General features: G+C 39.1%; 1 protein-coding gene across 1 annotated transcript in view; it reads right to left on the bottom strand.

Annotated features, from left to right (window-relative positions):
* Positions 1–15,207: 15,207 nt before the first annotated feature.
* The window catches only part of TMX4 (thioredoxin related transmembrane protein 4), a 39,011-nt gene continuing 29,169 nt past the window's right edge, over positions 15,208–25,049 (bottom strand). The window contains exons 6-9 of the mRNA XM_017877626.1: positions 21,723–21,822; positions 18,245–18,255; positions 17,927–17,990; positions 15,208–16,764 (exon numbers count right to left, since the gene is read on the bottom strand). Of these exons, the coding sequence (XP_017733115.1) occupies positions 16,391–16,764; positions 17,927–17,990; positions 18,245–18,255; positions 21,723–21,822 (549 nt within the window). The 3' untranslated portion in view covers positions 15,208–16,390. The remainder of the gene's footprint in view (positions 16,765–17,926; positions 17,991–18,244; positions 18,256–21,722; positions 21,823–25,049) is intronic.

The following is a 25,049-nucleotide window of genomic DNA, read 5'->3' as shown; positions in this document are numbered from 1 at the left end:
GGGAGGGAGGGAAGGAGGGAGGGAGGGAGGAAGGAAGGAAGGAAGGAAGGAAGGAAGGAAGGAAGGAAGGAAAAAAGAAATCTTGCAGCTCTTTTGTTTTCTCAGCCTTGCTTTCCCCACTGTGGAATGATTCCTGAAAGTTAAATGAACAGAGTTTTTTATTTTTTATTTTTTTGAGACGGAGTCTAGCTCTGCCGCCCAGGCTGGAGTGCCCTGGCCTGATCTCAGCTCACTGCAAGCTCCGCCTCCCGGGTTCACGGCATTCTCCTGCCTCAGCCTCCTGAGTAGCTGGGACTACAGGCGCCCGCCACCTCGCCTGGCTAGATTTTTTTTTGTATTTTTTAGTAGAGACGGGGTTTCACCATGTTAGCCAGGATGGTCTCGATCTCCTGACCTCGTGATCCGCCCGTCTCGGCCTCCCAAAGTGCTGGGATTACAGGCTTAAGCCACCGCGCCCGGCCTATGAACAGAGTTTTAAGAACCCGATCTTATCCTTCCTTAAGAGAGAAAATCACACAAAACTAGGTTGAAATGTTGAAAAGAATATGGTGAATTTGCAGTAGAAAGAGAATTAGAAAAAAAAAATCCATCTGAACATTTTCAGTATCAAGTGACTGTCAAAATATTATCTAAGTCAATTGTCCCCTCTGACCTTTTATGTCACTTCTGGAAACAATAACATTAGCCTCGTTTTCACACAAGTCCTCAGCACACATGCTTCTACCTTTTTTCTTCACTTGAGTATCTACATTTATCTCTTTAGTTAGACAGTCGTTAGACAACACTGGGAAGCAGGCCAGCTCACAGTTCTTACCCCTTTTATCTTAATAGGATTTTCCAGAAATCATGTGGATAGATATGATACAAATCATTCTGCCTCTTCAGCTTTCAGTAACAGGAAAGTTTCTGTTAGTAAGGTTTCAGTATTGATAGGCATCAGTATTTTCTGGAAAAGAGATAGCATCATTTTCAATTTACAGAAAACAATTTCTCATTGGACAGTTGAAAAAGCACAGGAATATAAAATGATGGACTTAAAAAATATGGTCATATAGTCAGATTTTGATTTTAGTCAACATTTCTAAGTAGAAAGAAAATGCGTTTTTATGATTCTTCTAGTCTGGAGTTATTATCTACTGCTGAAAAAATCTAATAATATTATTAATAAATGGTGCCTGCACATAGAGGATATGTAAGGCCTCAAAATGTTTGGATACATATAAAATAAGCAGTACTTGGAATCAAATTCGACTAGTGAGGCACATAATCTATCCGTCTATCTGCCTTTTGTCCACCTCCTTTGTTTGGCACACTTACAGAAAAGCAACATATTCCAAAGTAGTTTCCCAAACTAGGTTCCATGGATTTCTAATAAATATTCCTTCACAGAGAATATCTATATGTAGGAAAAAAATATATGTGATTCAATGGAAAATTACAATTATTTAGATCACAACATTCCAGATTATCTGGTACTAGTCTGTCTTTATCTTTGAGCTATTTTACAACTCTATCAGTTGTAGATGTCTGATGGAAATACAAAATAAGATATTCACTTCTAACAGTAGCTTAATCCAATAATTTCATCTTTCATGATCATTCACCCATGATGCCCAGACCAAAACCTAGGAAACATTACTAATTCTTTTCTCTTTCATCATCTACATCTAATCCAGTAACATGTCCTATTCATTTTAACACGAAATTATGTCCCAATTCCCACCATTAAATACCATGTGAATTTCAACCATCCTCATCCAAGCCTCATCCTCTCTCATTTGAACTGATGGCCAGATGATGAAACTTAAAAACCGAAGTCAGCCAGGCATGGTGGCTCCTGCCTGTAATCTTGACAGTACCAGAGGTCAAGGCAGGAGAATCCCTTAAAGCCTTAAAGTTCGACACCAGCCGGGGCAAGAAAATAAGACCAAAAAATTTTTTTTAATTAGCTGGCATGTGCCTTTAGTCACAGCTACCCAGGAGGGTGAGGCAGGAGCCCAGGATGTGATGTAAAGGTGAAAGCAAAGATTGGAATGACAGAACGCAAGCCACAGAATGCTGGCAGTCTCTAGAAGCTGGGAGAGACAATTTCTTCCCTGAAGCCTCCAGAAGGAATGCAATTTACTGACACTCTGATTTTAGCTGCCTAAGACTCATAACTTCTGACTTCCAGAATTGCAAGATAATAAATTTGGGTTGTTTTAAGCCACTAAACTTGTGAAAATTTGTTACTGCAGCAATAGCAAATCAATATAGATGCATTCACTAGATATTGGCTTAAGGAATCCATTCCTCAACAGAGGCACTGTATAGTCAGGTGCTGTAAAACAATGTTTTGGTCAGCACATATACAGACAGACCTCATATATGACAGTGGTACCATAAGATTATAATACCATATTTTTACAGAACCTTTTCTATGTTTGGATACATTTAAATAAACAAATACCATTGTGTTACAATTGCCTACGGTATTGAGCACACTAACATGGTGTGTAGGTTTGTAGACTAGGAGTGATAGGCTACATATAGCCTAAGTGTGTAGTAGAGTCTACCATATAAATTTGTACACTCCATGATATTCCTAACAATAAAATTGCCTAATAACATATTTCTCAGGATGTGTCTTCATCATTAAGCCATGTGTGACTGCAATAATGATTTGGCACACAGATTGAGAACTAAGACTTTTGGGGTTCAAATCTCATCTCTTAATGAGATAGTGCATGTAAAACACTCAATAAATGCCAGCTGTATTATTGTTATGTTTTATAGTTCAATGAAAAGTCCTCGTCCTGTTTCTTAACCCTGGCCGCACATTAAAATCACTTGAAGAGGTAAAAAATGTTCACGCTTTATCTCCAAAGAGCAAGGCCAGTTACACAATTTGCAAACTCCATGCAAAGTGAAAATGCAGGGCATGGTGGCTCATGCCTGTAATCCCAATATTTTGGGAGGTCAAGGTGGGAGAATCGCTGAAATCTGGGAATTCAAGACCAGCCTGGGCAACATAGTGAGCCCCTATCTCTACCAAAAAATACAAAAAGTAGCCGAGCATGGTGGCTACATGCCTGTAGTCCCAATTACTCGGGAGGCTGAGGCAGGAGGGTTATTGCTTGAACCCAGGAGGTCGAGGCTGCAGTGAGCCACAATTATACTGCTGCAATTCAGCCTGGGTGACAAAATGAGATCTTGTCTCAATAATACTAATAAAATATAATAACATCAATAACATAGCATTTAAGCACAGCTCTGGGCCCTTCTGGGCATGAAGTCCTACAGGATTGCAGTCACATCCTTAGAGCCCACCTTGCTCAAGGGATTCTGAAATAATTCTGAAATAACTTATCTGTAACGTTTAAAAGCCAAGTTATTCTAGTATAAAACCCCAGTTGAGAACCACCAGTGTAGTCCAACAATATCATTTAATAAATAAAAGATACTGAGTCTCATGTCCAATGCTGGCTTCCCAGAATCTCCCTAAAACAACCTATTGATAGGATAAAGTTGAGCTTATTGCTTACTGTGGTATCACAGCCCTACCTCAACAGTCTTAATTGTATCTCAGAGGGAGGAATAGCAAAATTGGGAGATTTATTGATATGTGGAAGTTTCCTTTAAGTATTTCTTTGAGACTGGCAGGAGGATTGGTTAGGCCTGGGTAAGGATCAGAGTAGGATCAATGAACACCGTAAGGCAAAAAACTTGAACACTATCATTTGATGCCTTCTATTGAAGAGTCTGATGAGTCTTTTAGAAAGTTTCTGGAAAAACACAGTATAGTTATTTGTAACTTTCATCTTTCTGGGCAAGTGTTTTCTGGAATAATAAAATTATGTTGATGAAGACTATGGAATAATCAAGTCAGATTACTTTGGATACTAAGCCATAGATAGCTTGGATTCTGAACAGAAGGGTTAAATGATTTACATAGTGTTGTTCAAGTAGTGGGTAAGTTGAGGGAGACCTTAAGTGTTCTGACTCAAAGGTAGTGCTCACACCAGACTGCTTCTATGGAACACAGGAATCTAAATCAAACCTCTCACGTTATCTTAATTTTCGCAAAACACATTTCAAAAGATGGTATCCTCAATTGGCATTACACTTCCAAAAAAATTGTTAAGTAGCAACTTTCAACTGGATTATTATAACAGAAAAGTTCAAGGTATTCATTTTTTATCATTAAAGAGCTATTTTCCAGTCCAAAGGTAAATTATGAGAGTGTTTGAGGATTTTGAAATCATGCCACACTCACTCAGGTAATAACAAATCTGTAAATCTCCTGGTTAAGTTTGTAGCAGAAAACACTGAGCTAGTTCAGGAAATCAGAATTCAGAAGGCTTCACAAATTATTATTTTATGGCGGTTACTGTAAATTGAAACATATTCTAGTCTTTCAGCGTAAGTGCTTTTTTTTTTTTTGACAAATGATGCAGCAATGCATGTTTTAGAAATTTTTTACAAGAACTCTCAATCTTTTTGTGTTCACTGAGTTATGTCATGAGTAGAAGTCTCTGTTGAATTTTAGCTAAACTAGAGAAGTTGTAGTTCTAAAAAATCAACCCATACTTGTGCAAACTTTCACAATAAGTTTTCTCGAATTTCCCATTGGCTTTAGATTTTTTTTCTTTTACATAAAAGAAAACTGATTAATAATGATCGCTGTGACTGGAAGTCTATTTCTTTGAGTAGACCAGAATGAAATGAGACGAACGAATTCCTCTGGATAAATTTTTACATACAAAATTGAATTGCTTTCAGAATTAAATACCTTAGCCATTCTATAAAGTTACTCATTTGGTAACTTTATGACAGTGACATGGAGAGAAAAAGAGGGGCAGAAGGACAATTCTTTTCCTATGCTGGAGCAGCAAGTGTGAGATTTGCTTTTTCTACACCTTCAAGGCTAACTCACTTCTAGGCATGCAAGAAAAACTGAAAGGAATTACTGTCACTAACTTGGAAACTGAATATAACATCTTTCACTCAAATGTGAAACTTGCTATAAGTAAGTGCTGGGGAAGGAAGAACAATTGTCTTATTTCTGGTTTTAGATCGAAGACCGAAAGATGGTGCTAGTGGAGAGGTAGTCAGCAAAAATATAGTCCACAGAGGTAACAAATTATATCATCTTTAATTTATAAGTGTTTGACGATTTCCTCCTGGCCTCAGCAAGGAATAACATAGTTTTCTCCTGTTTCTTGCTTCGTCCGCTCCACCTACCCTTAGACCCTATTATACAAACTTAGGGCAGTCAGGTAAAGAGGAAAGAGGAAAAGAAAAATAGAAATATTTGTAGTGGAAAAGGTTGAGACTTGCGAAAGGAGAAAAATTGAGGTTTGAAAGGGATGGAGAAGGAGAAGGAAAAAAGCAAGAGTTTATGCAAAAAGTATGGAAGGGAAAGTTTGTGAGGGAAGAAAATGGAGAATGCGAAAGAAGGTAGAAGTTGAAGAGCAGCCCCAGGGACCCGTGTATGAGAGAGTAGAATAATAAAAGAAATGCACGGAGCTTTTAAGAAATGTTAGTCTAGATAATAAATTAGATTCTCATGATTTTTCCAGAGATAAAATAATTTGTGTTTCTGGCTCCTGGGCTGAGTTTCGTGGGCTAGAAATACTGGGCCATGTAGAGTCACGGAATTTAGATGGGTTACATTCTAGACGTGAATCTCCAGGTCTTCGGGTATATAATGTGATACCCAACTGCACCTTGATTTAAATTATTGCCTGAGTCAATAGTGTATACTTGCCATGAAAACCAGACTCTTGGAACAATGGAATAAATAAATAGGAAGTTAAGAGTGAGTTCTTATAACTCCAGAAGGCCCAAGCAATGTGGTTGAGGCTTTGATACAATAAAAACTGTAATTTTGTAGGGGAGGAGGAGGAGACGCATGGTTCCAATTTGAAAATCAGACTTATGAAACAAATATAATGCAGTAAAATTGAGATTATCTTTAAAAGAAAAATATCCCTTGTGAAACTGCAAACTGGATATTAAGTTTAAGACAGCTTCAGTGGCCCTCTCATTTCTCAAGAACACATACTGCATTCTTAACAGAGGCAGACAGACCATGTCAATCCTGCTTGGAGCAGTCAGTCAAATCTGCTGCCTGCTCTACTGTGCTGAGCACATTCATTCCAAAGGCATCTGGCTGCTGCCATGGAAGTCAACTTCAACCAGGCTTTGGAACTGTTGCAACAGGCTAATAGCTCCCAGAAACTTGAGAAATTTGTGGAAAATAACAGGCCAAGGAAGGGCCAAATTGAAAAACCTTAAGTTGTGATTTGAGCATTACACTAAAATGTTATGTGTGGACACAAAACTAAGAAATACAGCACCTACTATCCTACACCAGGGCCGATTTATAAAGTTATAGCTAGAAAAGCTGCTATTCATGTTATAGATGTTTTTGAGAGGATGTACCCGTAAGAAGCAAGTGGCTTAAACAATTCCTAAGGTGGAATGTCTGCCAGGAGTGATGGAATGAGGCTTGGCAAATGTCCTGGTTAGAGCAGATGGTTGAGCAAGTCATTATTTTCTGGGTTTTAATCCTAAAGCAAGAGTCATATGACCTCTCATTATTGGTGAAGATGACCTAACCTGAGGAGGAAAATGAATGAAATGTAACAGCCTCCAAGACCATATAATGGGGCTCACACTGGAGGCCTTGAACAGATTTAGGGAGCTAGAAGTCATAGTAAAAACACTCCATCTTTGTTAGTCTTTTAATAAGGGGTGAACATAAGCAGGATCCAAATGCCAAGCATGGGCCCACAGAGAGCTCTTCTTGGAGACTGGGCACCAATTTGCCTCCAGGGCAAGCAGGTTTCCTGCAATGAGAGATTTTAAGAACTCAACATGGATGAGTCTACATGAGGATCACCCCAGTCTGCCTAGCCAAACTTGGATGACTGGACATGATCCGTGTTTACTTCTACCATGGAGGAGAACTAGTGGTAGTTTCCACCCTGAGGGTATTTAATACTGAATCATCTTTCCTTGCCTGAGGAATGGGGACTGGAGGAGAGGACTAGAGAGTCTCCAAATGGGGAAGGAGGGAGGGAGGGAGAGTCATTAAATCCTAAATGTAATATGTTGACCATCAGGGAGTTCTCCCATTCTTTGCCTCCAGTGTTTGCAGAGAGGACCATGATGAATTTTGGTGGAGGAAGCTAAGCTTGAACTTCTTTGTGAAGTGCCTGACAGGAATTTTGATCTACCCAGTATACACTAGAGAAGTTGGGGGGCAGCTGATGTAAAGTGTAATAGACACATAGGCACAGCTCCTTTTGACACGTGGATACTCATGGCCTCCCACCCACCTCCTCCCCAATCAAGGAAAATTCTGGCAACGCCATTTTGGTATTTACTACTTTCCTGGAGCTCCATGGCTTTATTATGCAGTGAGAAGAATCTTATAAGCAGAGATGGGATAAGAGTGTTAGAAGGGAACTGTGGAGAAAGGAGCTTTCTCTCAGGAGTAAAGACGGAGAAGTAGTAGGTAAGAGGAGAGGGGTTAGGAAAAGAGAACAATTAGTGTTTGCACTTTGGAAACACCCTAGAGAATTTTCAGGCATAAAGACAAAAAGAGGGGAAGTGGAGCACAGGGATAGCTTTGGGGACTAAAAGAGACAAAGAAAGAAAGAAAAATAAGGAGTCGATTTTCACTTTCGATAGCTAGATTATAGTCCTTTGAATGCGATAGTCCACAATGATAAAGCTTTATGAACCTCTGGATTTATTGAAACTATGGCTTGCTATCTCATAGCAAAAAAAGGTAGAAAACTCGCCATCCAACCTAGGAACTCAACCTCTACCAGTTAACTTCCCCCAGCATTTACACTGACTTCCAGGATTGCATCATCCTGATTTCAGAAGTTGGATAGGCCAAGGCTGAGTTTCAGTGTCTGTGGGGTCTGCTGCCTTATGGTTCATCCTTATTCCTAATGTGAGTCCTTCACAGGCCCTCCCATCCTTAGCCATTCCCTGTCTCCTCAGAAGATAAAGTTCTCATAACCTTCACTCAGCCTCTCAACACACCCCTTACCCCTACTCCATGAACAGTAAATGCCCTCAGGAGAAACACAGCCCCAAACAACAGGGTCACATTCCTGACCTTACAATTTCTCCTAGATCTTGGCCTGATATCCTTCATCATCTTGTAAACTTTGATGCCTTCAAGTGTGTAGCTATACATACATTTTAAAATCAGCTTTCCTGGTTGTCTTCATTGGGAGGGGTGGTTAAAATTGTCTAGACCTTCATTAGTGGATGTGAAGTCTTTTATTATCCCCATTGTAAATATGACACACAGAGAAGTTGGGTAACTTACTCAAATTCCCACCACCGCTGGCAAGTGGCAGATCCCAGAGTCTTCCTGGGATCCAAACCCAGGAAGACGGGTTCCAGTGTTTGTGTTCTCAAACATCTGCTCCTTGCTAGGGTAATATATGTTGCTTTCTACAAGAACAAATCTTGGAAAATCCTGAGGAATATATTTCTAACATTTTGGCATTTCTCCCAAAGATTATTAGTAAAATAGTCCAGGGGATGTCTCACAATCAAAATACTCTAGGACCAGCTAGAACTAGAAACTCTCTATAGGTCTGTGAATAGTGGAAGGTATAAGAAACACATTGAATATTTATGCAATGAAATACTACACACCAATAAAAAGAATTGAACTACTGATACATGCAAGATGGATGAACCTAAAATACATTTATTTTGAAGGAAAAAAGTGCTTAATTCTTTTGTGTTATGTGTTACGTGCCTATTTTTCTTTTCATCTAAAGCTTCTATTTAATAATTTTATCCCCAGGGTTTAAGCAAGTCTCACTTTGCTATCTGATAGTTTCCTTGTGTGATATGTAATTTTGAATTATGAGTTTAAGTGAGACTTTATCTATCGGAATCTTTAAGCCAGACTGAGGGTGTTTTCAAGAGCAGCTCTGTGCTTGCTTCTGCTGGCATATCCGTTCCCCCTCCCCCGCCCCACCATATGCACATCCTGCCAACCCCATTAGCCCTTTTATGAGAATTGTTTTGGTTTAGGTCCTTTTGAGACTATGAAGCTACTGTAAATTCAAACTCAAAGTTGTGTGAGGTCAGACCATTGATTGTGATTTCTTAGGGAAGTCTATTATTTTTCAACACATAGACCAGGCTAAGACAGAAAAGGTTTCTTGAAGTGTCTATGTTCTAGTGAGATTTTTTATTTCACCAAGGATGTAGCTGGGAATTTTATGTAGTATCAGTTCCAGCTTTCTAACTTGGTTACAGTCAAGGCTTTGCATCCTATACCTACATGGACAATAAAATGTACTCTCTCTGGTTACCTAAGGGAGCTGCTGCTCTCTCCACCACCACTGATGGCAGTTCTGATATCAGGTCATATTTACTGACATCTTGGTTTTGGCTTTGTGAATTTTCTTACTCTCTTTTGAGCTCAGTTCTATTTTTAAAACGATACTGGTTATATTTTAGTAAGCATTTCTAGTTTTTGTAGTGTGATGGTTTTCAAATAATCTATTTCACAATATCACTTTTCAAGTAAATTTGAAAATGCTAGAAACTAAACTTATCCTTGGAGATTCACATGATCAGCCTATTAAAGGTCACCAATTTAAATCTTACTCAATCATAAAACCCTTTTTGGTATATTATACACAAAGGCCTCCCTGACTTGGGTTTGGCCATAAATCACCACTTCATTTACATATTATGAATGAGGCAGTTCTCCCCCCAGCTAAGAATAATCATGGGCTGCTTTTTGAAGTCATTATTATTATTATTATTTTTAAACATAGGGTCTTGCTCTGTCATCCAGACTGGTGTGGAGTGGCACAATCACTGCTCACTGCAGCCTCAACCTCCCCAGTCTCAGGCAATCCTCCCTCCTCAGCTTCTCAAGTAGCTGGGACTTCAGGCAGGCACCACCATGCCCGACTAATTTTCGTATCCCTTGTAGAGACGGAGTTTCATCATGTTGCCCAGGCTGGTCTTGTACTCCTGAGCTCAAATGATCCACCCACCTCGGCCTTCCAAAGTGCTGGGATCACAGGCGTGAGCCACTGTGCCCAGCCTACTGATTGGGATATCAAAGATATTGAAATGAGAAAAAGCTCATGGAAAGATTAGTAAGAAACTGTGCCTCCATCACTCCCGCATAAGAAAGAAAATGAGGGCAAGAATCTACCATGATGGCTTAGTAAAGACATTCTCTTTGAGATCAGTGCTATCCTCTGTTTCCACACACGTTGCTTAAAGGTTGCTTGTGTGTGCCCAAGGGGTCCCATACCCACCTCAGCCTCCGCAGCCCCAAATGTAGCCCTCCTGGTCACACATACCATCTACACCCTCAGCCTAGGTCAGGTTCCTTTTTATAAACTCATATAGCATGTTAACTTTTCCACTTGTAACTTTTCCTGCTAATATTCACCTTCCCAAGTAAAATACAAACTCCATGAAATGACAATTTTCAGTTTGAAAACTCTGGTACCTTGAAGAGCCACAGTGGTCAAATCCAGCAGGAAGATCGCCAGCACTGAGGCCATAGGTACTCTGTCCTCTCCTGCCATATCTGCATTTATACTATGTCCCAGGAGCTTACTCTATAGAAGGTCCTAGGCTTACAAAGGTGGGCAAGAAAAAGTCATTGTGGCACGAGATTGCTGGCTCTCAAGTTCCCTTTGTTCTTAAGCACACAGCAAAGATTACACATCCTAGTCTTCCTTTCAGTTAGGCATGACCCTGTGACTAAGTTCTCTCACAGGAAATGTGAACATAAATGACACATGCGCGGCAGCCTCGCTTTAAAATCTCTCAGCAATGTTCCTCCATCTGTTACTCCTTCTGACTCACTGGGATGGAAATGATCACAGCCACCTTAGCAGCCACGTTTTCTTGTTGTTGTTGTTTGTTTTGACATGGAGTCTTGCACTGTCGCCGAGGCTGGAGTGCAATGGCATGATCTTGGCTCACTGCAATCTCCATCTCCCGAGTTCAAGCAATTCTCCTGCCTCAGCCTCCTGAGTAGCTGGGATTATAGGCACCTGCCACTACGCCTGGCTAATTTTTGTATTTATTTTAATAGAGACAGGGTTTTACCATGTTACTAAGGCTGATCTCGAGCTCCTGACCTCAGGTGATCCACCTGCCTCGGCTTCCCAAAGTGCTGGGATTACAGGTGTGAGCCACCATGCCCAGCCCAGCAGCCACATGTTAAACAGCAAAGCCTCACTTGACCTTGAGGCACAGAAAAACCTGCATAGGACAGAGCCTGCCTGGGATGCCTGGCCTGGCCTCTGTGAATCAGTAATACAATTCTTGTTCTTAAAGTCCCCGAGATTTGGGGGATCTGTTAGTACAGCCTGGGCTACTGTAATACAGTTATTAGTATCAAGAAGTTCACATGTTCTAAGAAAGAATTTCTATTATTGTGAAATATGTTCCAAAGAGCATTCAAGACTAGAGCAAAGCAGGGGGTTAAATTTGTAATTCAGTGTTGCTGGCTTGAAAGCCGCAAGTTTTGCTATAGGCAAGGATGAATAACCAAAGTCTTCTAGGCAGACAGCATGACAGACCTTTTACTCTGTACAGGCAAATAAGCATTCTGAGCCAGTATCTCTGAGGGAGGGCCTTGGTGGTGTGCAGGTTTAATAACTGTCTTCTCACTACACACATCCCCCACCATCTTCCAGAAGACAAAAATCAAATCTCCATTGTTTCAGTCTCTGAGGGTGTTTCAAGGACTCACCTTACCTCCTTGATGTTTTTCCACTACAGTGGTGGCGAGCGTTAGGTGTAGAAGGGAGTTTTCTGAAAGCCCCAAGGACAAGGCCAATCCAGTGTCTTGGGGGATTAGTAGCATCCCTTGCCATCTGGCTACCCCAAGACCTCAGGACAGAGGGAGACCCCAGAGGTTTCTGAAGGCAACACAGTGGCTGCAAGGGCCTTGGATCTTTGGACCCAGTCTTGGTTTTGTGCACTTTCCAGAGCAACTAAAAGGCACGTGGTCTGAGTTTCACCGAGTCAGGAAGGGAGAAAGAGAGAGAATGAATGAACAGACTAGATGCAGGATGGACACGAAGGAAAATTTTTTTTAACAAATTAATATTTTTTGCTGCCTAGGCAAATGGCTTTTGTGAAAACACTTGTATGAAAAGCAATACACCATTTGTTTATTACTTATTAATGCGATTATTAATTAATTAAAGTGATTACTTATTAATCACTATCATTAGGTTTTGATGCAAATGGGAATTTACAATAAAATGAAACAAATAGGATCAGGGATTATATACAATACTGTGATCAAGTGATTTGTGATTCAGGCAATGTACTACTTGAAACACGTATCTGGATTTCTCATTCCAATTGCTGCAGATGCTATTTGAGGAAGCAAAAAATACAAAAAGAAAAATAATTAGGTTCATTAGGCTAAGACTAATACAAATAATATAAACAACACATTTATAACATACCGCATTGCAAATAAGCAATGTTTTTAGTATAAAAATTGCATTTCCACAAAGAGGCTAATAACAAATATGACTAAACTACTTCAGAAACACGTCAAAGTTGTATGAGTCACACATATTCAGTGTCACAGTCTACATAAAGCTTTACTGAGAATAAGCCATGTGAAGGCCATGTCCTGGGCTAAAGCGATCAAAGGGCTTTTCAACTGAAGCTCTTGCTTCCGGAAAGCTGTTCAAAAAAGCTGCCCCATCAGGTTCAGCAGGCTTGATGACTCCAAATTTGGCTTTTTAAGACAAGCTAAAATCTCCTCCAGAGAATCAAAATGTAGGACTGAGGTAAAGAGATATTACACAAGAAGGAACTTTTCTGTTGGCATAAGAGATTTGAACGAACTCTTTCAAAAATGCTGGTACATCTGACAGGATGGGTCAACCACATATTTATAATACTGACAGAAGTACACTGCAACACCAAGATGAAAGACAGATAGCCTATTGATATGAGCAAGAGAACCAGTCTCCCTCTTCTTTCTCTCACTTCATACTAAAGATTTTATGCTGAAATCTCAGGTTTACCCTATCTTTTCCACCTTTTCTTAAAATTTATTTTTCTCTGGACTTTCAATGTTTCCATCCTATAAAACAACATACCAGCTCCACTACTGATGCATTTGGTAATAAAAAGTCACATGGTAAGTACTTGCCTTAAAAATGACTTTTATCATCTACCCCATAGGTGTTTTTACAGGATGCAGGTTCTGTAGACTGATATATTCCCAAATCATATCAGAATATTACAGCTGTCAACAAGGAATTTTGGCCATAAAAAGTCAAATTTTGGCTTTTTCCACGATCAAAAGCCAACTCAGCTGAAGCTTATCTATTTTCTACTATAGTAGTTATTTTGAATGTATGTAGTTAAAGAGGCCTGTGGCTAACAGACAGGGATTCTATGCACAAGATGAGCTTGTAAGTATGTTCCCATGCAGTGCAAGGCCCTGTGAACCCAACAGGCCCGCACCTCATCCCATCCAATGACTATACGTCAAAGGGAAGAAAGATGTGGATTGCCTGTACAGTGCTTCAGTATGAGATCTCTGAGCAAGCTGGGTTGGTTTAGCAGATCTAGCAAGAGATAAATAATAAGAGAAACCAACATAAAGGTAATCAGAAGTTTCAAACTTTCCTTTTAATTGATGAAGAGGCACCCTGCTCCAACTCCCCAAACATAAAGCACTACACATTCTCATTCCAAAACCAGTTACCTGCATTGCATTCACCTAATTTTAATTTACATAAAATACCATTCTGTGACTAAATAACTGGTATTGCAATAGAGGGAAGCATGATTTTAATTTTTTCTTTTAGATTTTAAAAATCAAAATCATATTTCCACGCACTTGAGTTCTGGATCAAATATATTATCTACAGAAAAACCCACAAACTCTTATAGAAATGTTCACATAATTTTAAGCTTAAATTATTTTAGGTTGACTTTTCTCCTTTAGTTTTATATTCATTAAGTATTGAAAACAAACCTAAAATATTCAAGTGGAAAGACATTAAATTAGTTACATACATATCATGTCATTTGGGAAAAAACCCATCTTTGCCACGATGTTAAAAAAGGGAAAATCAGGAAAAATGGTTTCCACAGATATTTAAAGTTTTAATGGGTCCTCTTCTCCAAGATGTTTTTCTCCTCACCTTTCAATTTTTTTTAAAGTACTGCTGAGCAAGAAAATACATTTTCTGCCAGGCGTGGTGGCTCACGCCTGCAATCCCAGCATTTTAGGAGGCCGAGGCAGGCAGATCACCTGAGGTCAGGAGTTCAAGACCAGTCTGACCAACACGGCGAAACCCCGTCTCTACCAAAAACACAAGATTAGCCAGGCACGGTGGCGCATGCCTGCAATCCCAGCCCCCTGGGAGGCTGGGGCAGGAGAATCCCTTGAACTAGGGAGGCAGAGATTGCAGTAAGCCAAGATTGTGCCACTGCAGCCTAGGCGACAAGAGCGAAACTCCATCTCAAAAAAAAAAGAAAGTATATTTTTCTTATTATATAATTAGATATTGGTCAAATATACCTTATCCAGAATGTGTGGGACCAGAAGTGTTTCAAGTATTTTTGGATTTGGGGATTTTTGTATATATATAAGGAGGTATCTTGGGAGTAGACCTAAGTCAAAACACAAAATTCATTTATGTTTTATATACACCTTATGCAACACAGCTTGAAGGTAATTTTATCCAATATTTTTAAGAATCTTGTGCATGGAACAAAGTTTTGATTGCACTGTAACTGCCACCTGTCAAATGAAGTCAGGTGTAAAATTTTCTACTTCTGACAAAATGTTGAAACTCAAAAAGTTTAAGATTTTGGAGCATTTGGGGTTTTGGATTGTTGGATCAGGAATGTTCAACCTGTACTATTTGGGGCCCTGTGAACCCAACAGGCCCGCACCTCATCCCATCCAATGACTATACTTCAAAGGGAAGAAAGATGTGGATTGCCTGTACGGTGCTTCAGTATGAGATCTCTGAGCAAGCAAGTTCTGTCCTTCCTCCCCTCTAGTCTATTTCAGTTTCAGGGGGAGGCATTATATAGAAAAGCCAAACTATAAAACCATTCTNATCTTTCATATGCTTGGAATCTAATTTAATGAATTTATTCTAACACATAAATCAGGTAAGAGAGAAATAGATGGATAGATTTTTTTAAAAAGAAATTAGCCGCCCTGGGTACTTAAAGTAGACTGAGTATTGAGAGATTTACAAAGATAAAATTATTTGGAAGATTACAGAAGACGGAAACAAAACCAAATCTTTCATTTTCAGGTACTGGAGTTCATTAATTCTTTCACCAAAAGCACATCACCGAAGGAAAATCAGAAGTGGTTTTTTAGTTATTATTACAGTAGTTCAAGACCCAGGGAACCCCTTGAGATGAAAACAAAACAAAACAGTATTCAACTTTTCTTCACAGACTACTTTGTACTGGGCAAGACTTAGAGGACTTCTGGCTTGAAAAATATTGCTAAGAAAACTTAAAAACAACAACTACTACTACTGTATTTTGGACAAAACAATTTTTTTAAATCTGTCTTGTAAAATCCTTACTTCCTTTTGAGTCTCTGATGGCTACATTTCATTTGAGATGTTTGGCAGTCACGGCTTCATGGATTATGGATACTGATTATCTAAACCCTTAGGTCAGAATAAACAAACACAGTTCATGTAAACCTGGCTGCTATTGGAGTCCTCTGACCAGGAGATAATTGTGAAGAGTGTGGAGAGCCTGAATGCCCGTGGTGGAAAAGTTGGAAAAATTATAGGTAAGAAATAAAACACAGGAGATTCAGACGTCTGGGATGACTTCTGAGCTGCTCTCTATACCTAAGACCCTTTCAAATTCTAGCTGTAAAAGATTTTTCATGCACTGTGGTGCCAGATGTTTCTTGCAATTTGAGAAAAATAAATACTTTACACAAGAAAAGGAAGCAAGGCTTCTACGCTACACTTTGAGGATGCTCAGGAGCCAAGGCTCCTGCTTGGCTTTCATTTCACAGGGCCTGCAGCCTTGTCTCTGGAAGGTGCTAATTAGGGCTGGAAGTGGCCTCCTCTGGTCAAGACTCTCTGACCCCCAAGTAAATGAACTTGTTACCATCCCAGTCCCCAAACAGATCCCAACATTACGTTTGTTTTTCTATATCCTGATTGTCACACCTGAAAGACTCTCCTTAGTATACACGAGGCTTACTGCCATGAGACCAAATGACTAGAGAGCATCTTTTAAGAGAGAAGCTTGCTCATTCAGGAAAAATTAAGGATTTGGTACAAACTGCAGGCCAGAGGAAAGCTGACATACTGTTTTGGTGTGTATTCTTGAAAACGTGTCATTAAATCTACAGTCCCTTGTCAGCATGCTGACTTTTCCGCTGCCTCAAGGAGTCTTCCACCACCTCTGTGTCAGCTGGGCAGGGCTTCTCAGAGATGCCTTCTTCAGCTTCCTCAGGCTCTACTTCCTCCCGGGTCACACTGTCCTCTCCTGGGGGCCCCTGGTCATTGGCCTCACTTCTCTCCTCATCCACACCAGCAGCCAGGTTGTCCTCCTCCTCCTCTTCTTCCTCTGCTTCATCCTCGTCGCCAAGATCTTCTTTCTCTTCTTCATCATCTACAAGGCTGTCTTTGTTTTCTTCTTCATTTGAATCATCTTTTTCCTCCTCTGCATCCTGCAACTGTTCAGCCCTATGAGCCTCCTCTGACCTCCCATTCTGCTCTGTGGAGGGAAGAAAGAGGAATATCCTCTGAATAAACAATGGTAATTCAGTAATCAATGGAGTGTGTTTAGCTGTGAAACAAAAATAGAGGGTAAGTGACAGTTTTTTCTATCTTGAAGCTATGGTCACAGAGGACAGATTCTCCGGTTGTTATCCTAGCCCCATTTAGGGCTTCTCCATCTGTCTCTGGAGATTTCATGGACCATAATGACTTAAGCAGGGCACGTGGGCAACAAGGGCAAATTTTCCTTTACGCTTTGTATTTTGTGTCTTGTAGAAAGCTCAGTGACTCTATCAGTCATGGTGATTGGTTCAGAAACATGACAAGCTAAGCCACTCAAAGTACTCCCCAGGAGTTCTGAGTCAGAGTCAGGAGAAAAGCCTCTTTTCTTCAGGGATTTTAAACAGAGAAAATGCACAAGGACTGTCAACAGCTCTTATGAATAAGCCACACAGAAAGAGAAACCTAACATCACTCGGGCTGTGCTTGAAGCTAGAATGTCCCTGGGCTTTTCAGTTATGTGAGCTAATAAATTTTCATTTGCTTTCCTAAAATGCTTGATATTGGGATTCTATTACTTTTAAGAATTCTAAGAATCATATTTTCAAATTATCCATGGAAGTCTCAAAGCCTCAAAAACTTCAAGAACTAAAAAGAAGCATGAGTTTACTTAAACTCCCACATAAAATTCAACAATTACAAAGTCTCACGAACATCTTTATGCAGTCTCAAAAATAGTCTGGAATAAAGACATGCAAATCCAGGGGCACCTGGCCCCAGAAGTGTGCAGCAGTGCAAGGATTTGGGAAGACTGCTTTTAAAGGACTTAGGAGAGTTACTAACACACAGTAGACTCAATATATATTGAGCTTTCCTTCTTCCCTTCTAGTTCTAGTTAGAATAAAGGAAAATACGATACTGATTAATGAAACGCACACACTTAAAAGAAAAGCAATTGCTAAAATGAATTATTTCCTAATTTAAGAAAGGGAGAAAAATAATTTTTGTTCAAATCTACCTAGAAAACATATTTTAAGAAATGTGGTAGTGATTTGGTCACCTAGTAAATCACAGAGAAAACCCACTATCTATATGAGCACAAAAAGGCACATCACAGAATTCCAAAACCACTATAGATCACAGGAGCTTATCGTACTTACCAGAACGCTCAGATAAATGCCTTGGAAGTGGCACATAGAAACATTCTGATATTACCACCAAGACCTGGAGGGGAAAAAGTCATTTTACAGTGAATAGCTAGGACATTTATTACCAAAGGGCCTCAAAATTAGGCCTTGCTTCTATAATCAGATATTCTTAGACTAATAATTAGCAGCTAGTCAAAAGTCTTCACAAGAGACAAGGATATAATTAAGAATTTCCTACTTTTCAAATGTGACATAATACAGGAAAATACTAATTTAGAAAGTGGTCACAAAGCCAAAAGTCTACCGAGAACCCACTATAAATAGATGAACCAATCCCAGCACTTTGGGAGGCCGAGATGGGCGGATCACGAGGTCAGGAGATCGAGACCATCCTGGCTAACACGGTGAAACCCCGTCTCTACTAAAAAAATACAAAAAACTAGCCGGGCGAGGTGGCGGGCGCCTGTAGTCCCAGCTACTCAGGAGGCTGAGGCAGGAGAATGGCGTAAACCCGGGAGGCGGAGCTTGCAGTAAGCTGAGAGCCGGCCACTGCACTCCAGCCTCGGCGACAGAGCGAGACTCCATCTCAAAAAAAAAAAAAAATAGATGAACCAAGCAGGTATAAGAAGATAGACACTATGAACCAAGTCTTTTTAAATACACTATTCTGGACAACCAAACAACTCTTTATATAGGCTGTCCCTTACCAATGGGTAACCCATGATTGAGTGGAAGAACATTTCACAAATATTACAGCCAGCTGTGGGTGGGGAAGGACTGAGGATGACTTTGAAGGAGGGGGCATTTAATGCCCTGGGCAGTCAGGAGAGAACAGCAGCACCGCCCGGCTGCTCTAAGCTAAACCAAGTTGGATCTCCACGGGGGATCTTGGATCCAGAGAAAGCCCTGAATGCCAAACTGAGGAGACCCAGGAGGTGGGGCAATGAGTTGCAGGAAGGCTTGGTGGGTTGGGGAACAATAAGCTCTAAGCCATTAAATCAATTTGAACAACAAAGAGAAAAAAAACATTCCATCTGAAATGATTCCGGTTTGAAAACCTTACCTTTTAATGTGATAGTTATATGTTTACTGGCTATTCCAGGACATGTTTTTTTTTCTGACTTTTCTTTTTTATTTATAATTGACACACAGTAACTATATGTACGGATGGGGTACAATGTGATGTTTCAATGCATGTATATACAGTATAATGATCAAATCAGGTTAATTACCATATCCATCACCTTAATTTATCCTACTCTTCTATTCTAGAAAATTCAACAATTTTATCTCAGGTTTAGTCTATCTAACTTAGTCATTTAATTTTGACTTAGTTGGTGAGGTTACAAAAAAAAAAAATTTAGATCCTAGCTTCCCAACAGACATGTCATCCTTCAAGGAGTCTGGGCCATTCAGAGCCAGCCTCAGGCAGCTTTGACCCTCAGTATACCTTTACCCTGGCATGCTACATTTTAAATATTCCCTATGTGGCTAAGATATCAAAACAATTGAGAAACACTTCTCTATCATCCTAGAAGTTAATAAAAATGTCATTCTGGAATAGATGATTTAAAATGGGATAAGAATGCAGCTGTTTCAAATTGTATAACTCTCACAAAACAAGTTAAAAGTACATAAGAAATTAAAGGTTACTAAAGGCAAAAATTCTAGCAGTTGTGTGTTTACTTTAATATACTTAACAGTTATAGAAAAGGCATTGTGTGTGTGTATATATATATACACATATATGCGTGTGTATGTATATATATATATACAGAGGTTTTTTTTGTTTTTTTGTTTTTTTTGGAGACAGGGTCTAGCTCTGTCACCCAGGCTGGAGTACAGTGGCAAGATTATGGCTCACAGCAGCCTCGAACTCCTGGGCTCAAGTGATCCTCCCACCTCAGCCTCCCAAGTAGCTGGGCCTACAGGTGTGTGCCACCATGCAAGGCTAATTTTTGTATTTTTTGTAGAGACAGGGTTTTACCATGTTGCCCAGGCTGGTCTCAAACTCCTGGGCTCAAATGATCCACCTGCCTCGGCCTCCCAGAGTGTCAGGATTACAGGCCTCAGCCACTGTGCCCAGCCTAAAACAGGCACTTTGAACACAGATATGTGTTTGTTATTTTTTGGAAACTTATCAACAATAAACATATGAATCTTTTTAAATTTATGATTCGTATGCTTTGAAATTATTATTTTGTTAAAAAAGTTAATAATATTTTGTTAAAGTTATTTGCTTATTAAGGAAGGGTAGTCTATCTCACTTAATCACTTGAACAGGTTAGAATCACTCTCTCCTTACTTCAGGCCAAGCCTCCAATAACCTTTCTGCACTGATTATCTGAATCTAGGTTTCCAAAGGAATCCAAGGTGTAGGCAGGCAGGCCTGACTCAATTTCATGAACTTGAAGTCAACATCAAAAATAATATTCTAAAACTCTAAGCATTTTCAGTAGTCTTCCAACAAGTTCACACACAACCTACATTCCCTATAACTCCATCATTGACTCGCCTGGGACCTCATACTGTTCCCCCTACAAGAACCTCACACTATGGTAGCCCCAAAACACACTGCTAGAAAAATCTAGCATCAGACAACAGATGGGAGAAGCACAGACAATCACATTCTATTTATATCCAGTGTCGAATCCCTTTAGACGAGAGCAATGGGGACACGTTAATTAGCAAAAAGATTAATGCAACAGAACAGAACATACCCAGGACCTAATGAAGGACATATACAGATATCTAAGTAAGTCCCATTCCTATCCCTGAAGTTAACATCAGGAGCCAAGTTTCAAAGATAAGCCATGATATGTATTAAGCATGTTCATGGAAAAGTCAAATCGAGCCTCTTTGGCCTCTTGGAGTTATGACTTACTGTAAGTCAATTGTTAACATTTTAAGCTTATTTTTAAAAAGAACTTGCTGAAGAGTCAAAATTCATTATAAAATATAAGGATAGACTTTAAGATAATCTTACCTTAAACTCTGTTCTTTGACATAAATTTTTAGTAATGGTCAATTATTCCCATTATAGTGTTTAGGAACTATGTGATTAGTATACAGTATAAAGGATTTTTAAAATTTTTTGGCTTAGTTAGGGTTTAAAATGCAGTCAAACTAATCAAGATTAGGTTAAGAGAAAGAAAAAAATAATAAAAAGTACAACATGCTAAACATTTATAGTTGCCTATATAGTTAGATAAATAAATTTATTATTCAACTCTTGCCTGAAATACCTGGGGAGAAAATACACAGATATATACTGCATACTGATTTTCATGCCCAAAGAATAACTGTGTTGTTTTAACTACGTTATCTATCTCAGGAAAACCAGAGTGTATGCATAAGCAGCTAGTCAGGATTAGTTTTAAACTGGAGGATAAGAACAACAACAAAAATCTTGCATCTACCCAAGGAACAAATTCAAAACACTGGCCTTATCACTACAGTGTTCTAATTAAGTAGGCAACATGTGAAATCACTGCTGACTCAGTTGTCTTAGAAACTACCAATTCAAGTACGGTCTCTCTCTTTTTTTTTTTTAATCACTGTCTATAGTCTAGGCAGTACACATCTTCAAAATACTTAAAGGATAGGATTAGAAGATAAGAATTTAATGCATTTTCTATTATATCTCACATTACCAATGAAAGCAGTCTCAAACAAGCAAATGCTATTTAACTACTTAGATTACACAAAATACTATTTTTTATGTGCTTTTTCTTTCTTGGTTGCCTTTTAGTTGTACATGAAATCCATTTTGCCTTAAAGACAGAAAAGGTTTGGTATTATCTCTTACCAGACCCATAAAAGGCCAAAACCAAGGTGGCTATGACGAAAAAGACATAAGAACACCAAGCAGGAATTCCAAGGGTCACTGTGAAATAGTTGTGAAGATGCTGGAATCAGAAGAAAAAAAAAGTATTAATTTTAAGAGAACCAAAATATTTCAATCTCCCTCTCTAGCTGTTGTTTTTACATACATAGGTTTATATATCTAAATGATTCTTAAAGAACAAGTCAATTTTATAATATTGGGAAACAGAGTAGTAATCAAAGTCATTACCAAAAAAAAAAAGTTATACTTGCTTAGAGGTCATAATCTGGATAGAATTCTGGTAGAATCATTTTGATAGTCCTTTCTTCTACCATGATGGATGCTTTTGGCCCTCCTCCCCTAATAATTATATACATCTCAATGTTTACTTATAATAGGGCATTCATTAAAAAATTGAATTGTTTGGGCCTCTGACTTTTTAGTAAAACTAAATCATGACTTACAGAACGTCAACCATTTAAAATGTCTCCATACCTTTTTTCTAATCAGACTCTCATTGCTCTACACCTATTCATCCTTTCAAAGTTTAGTAAATTATCAGAAAACATAAAATGTAACAGTAGACAGAAGAATCAGTTTTTCTGGTTAATTTATTATGAGTAAATGAGATTCCAGCAGTCTTTGAATAGAGTGTACATCCCTTCATGCTTACTGTTCCCTAAGACTCTATTTGATGACCAACACTCTAAAAATTAGGGACATAATCATAGCTAGAAATTATTTACATGCTAAATCATACAGAAATTAACAGATATGAACTTGCTACTTCAAAGTCAAAACATCAAAGTCTACTTAGACGTAGAGTTGCAGGAGCCATGCTTCCTCACAATGACTCAGTCATTGGTTTAAGAATCTGACAGCTTCAAAAATGGCCATTAACTAAAATTCAAGCACAAGATGATATGGCTCCAAATATCATCAGCAAGCAAGGTAATGACAATGACTTGCCTAGAACCAGTAAGGCTGATGAAAATGAGTCCAAGTTTCTATTTTAATTTCCTATTTCTCAAAATCTAAATCACTCCCATTGGTTTATTAGCTTACATCAATGCAATTAATTAACATATTTTATTCTGGCTTAATTTGGAATGATAAATAAACAAAGAAAAAAGCTTGTAAACTGATTTAGCATAATCTGAAATATCTCTACAATTTCTTATTCAGCAGAAGAGATAGAGCTAAAGACTCAGCAAGTATTTTAAACACTGACACATGGAACCAAAGTGTTCAATCAGTATTTGTTGAATAAGGAAAAGATGCATCAAATGCCTGAGCTATTTATTCAAAGGAAAGGTAAACACACTCTCAAACTGCAAAGCTGGCATCTGTCCTCTGTTGATGGCACTGGTCATCAGTGTGTGTTTAGCCAGGACAACTGCTTATTAAGAGTAACTTGGCTGGACGCAGTGGGTGACTCACGCCTGTAATCCCAGCACTTTGGGAGGCTGAGGTGGGCGGATCACGAGGTCAGGAGTTCGAGACCAGCCTGACCAATATGGTGAAACCCTGTCTCTACTAAAAATACAAAAATTAGCTGGGCCTAGTGGCATGTGCCTGTAATCCTAGCTACTCAGGGGACTGAGGCAGGAGAATTGCTTGAACCCAGGAGGCGGAGGTTGCAGTGGGCTGAGACTGTGCCACTGCACTCCAGCCTGGGCGACAGAGCAAGACTTCATCTCGAAAAAAAGAAAAAAAAGGTAACTTAGCATTTTACAACTCAGCAAGTAAAAGGCATATTTCGGGTTATCAAAACATCATTTCATTCAAACTCTTTTCAATGGAAGTTTTAAAATTTACTGTATAGCTTCCTACTTTAGAAAATACTACGTATTAAACTTATGCTTTTCTCGGGGGACTCAGTATTATCAAGATTAAACCCTAAAATGTGCCAAAGAATTGGAGGATGGTCAAAGTCAATCTGCCTCTGTGCCAACCCATGAATATATTCTAGAACTTGCTTTATAAGTATCTGCTGATTTATCTTACTCATATGGTTAGGAAAAATAATGTGCAGTTTTAAGTCCTTCTATATAGTATCTCATGCCCTTTCTGCAAAATAAATGATTAATGCAACTCTCAAGAAACATTCTACATTACTTTTTAATTTCATTAAATCATTTGCTTTTGAAGTATTGCATTCTGACTCAAACACTTAGTACTTTCAAAACATCCTCTTATTTTAATAAGCTGCACTTCAGTTTTCTTGTATCAACTTCCTTTTTAAAGGGATTTGAGTTTGTTGGAGAAACTCTGCCATCTTCTGGTCTTTTAGGTCATTATTAGTAACGATTCATTAATCAGGTTGTACTTTCACAAGTACAGATATAAATATTTACCTGTTTACTTTGAGTCTACAACAGCTTTAAAGCCCCTTACAAGTGTTAGGATTAATGGTAACATGTCCTTGAAGTTTTGCTTTATATATGTTTCCAAAGGAATAGCTTATTAAATAAAATCCAATTCAGTTTTAGATCACTGTGTTTCTGTTTCTTTACTTACTAGGCAAAGTGACAGTTTTCACTTGTGGAAAACATTGATCCTTGTTCAATATTATACGTGCTTACCACAAGGAAATATCCCATGCTGTTCACGGAAAATGCACAAAAATGTAACCTGATGGGCATGATACCTTATACTATTGTACTAGATGAATAAGAAAATATCTTACTCGGGCTAGGTGCGGTGGCTCACACCTGTAATCTGAGCACTTTGGGAGGCTGAGGCGGGTGAATCACAAGGTCAGGAGTTCGAGACCAGCCTGGCCAATATGGTGAAACTCCATCTCTAACAAAAATACAAAAAATTAGCCGGGCATGGTGGCATGCGCCTGTAGTCCCACCTATCTGGGCGACTGGGGCAGGAGAATTGCTTGAACCCAGGAGGTGGAGGTTGCAGTGAGTTGAGATTGCCCCACTGCACTCCAGCCTGGGTGACAGAGCAAGACTCTGTCTCAAAAAAAAAAAAGTATCTTACTCTGTTCACTGAAAATGCACTAAAATGTCATCTGATGGGCATGATATCTTATACTATCATAGTACACGATTAAGTTAGAGCTAATTTTGGCTACATGCATATTTGAGTGAGAAGACGAAATTAAAACATCATTACAACAGAATAAATGAGAAGAGCATTCTAATCAGTGGTCAGATAGACTTAAGGAAGACAGCCAAGCCAAGGCCTCCATGTATCTGAGGTAGAGCCTTCTCTCCGCAGAAAGGCAAGCACTCCTGCTGGAAGTCTAAACTACTGCAGGTTGGATTAAATACTGCTTAGTCACACCCACTCACT

Source organism: Rhinopithecus bieti, unplaced genomic scaffold (genome assembly GCF_001698545.2).
Source record: "Rhinopithecus bieti isolate Rb0 unplaced genomic scaffold, ASM169854v2 scaffold_65, whole genome shotgun sequence".
Lineage (NCBI taxonomy): Eukaryota > Metazoa > Chordata > Mammalia > Primates > Cercopithecidae > Rhinopithecus > Rhinopithecus bieti.
The sequence above is the reverse complement of the archived record's forward strand: the minus strand, read 5'-3'. Positions and strand labels throughout refer to the sequence as shown.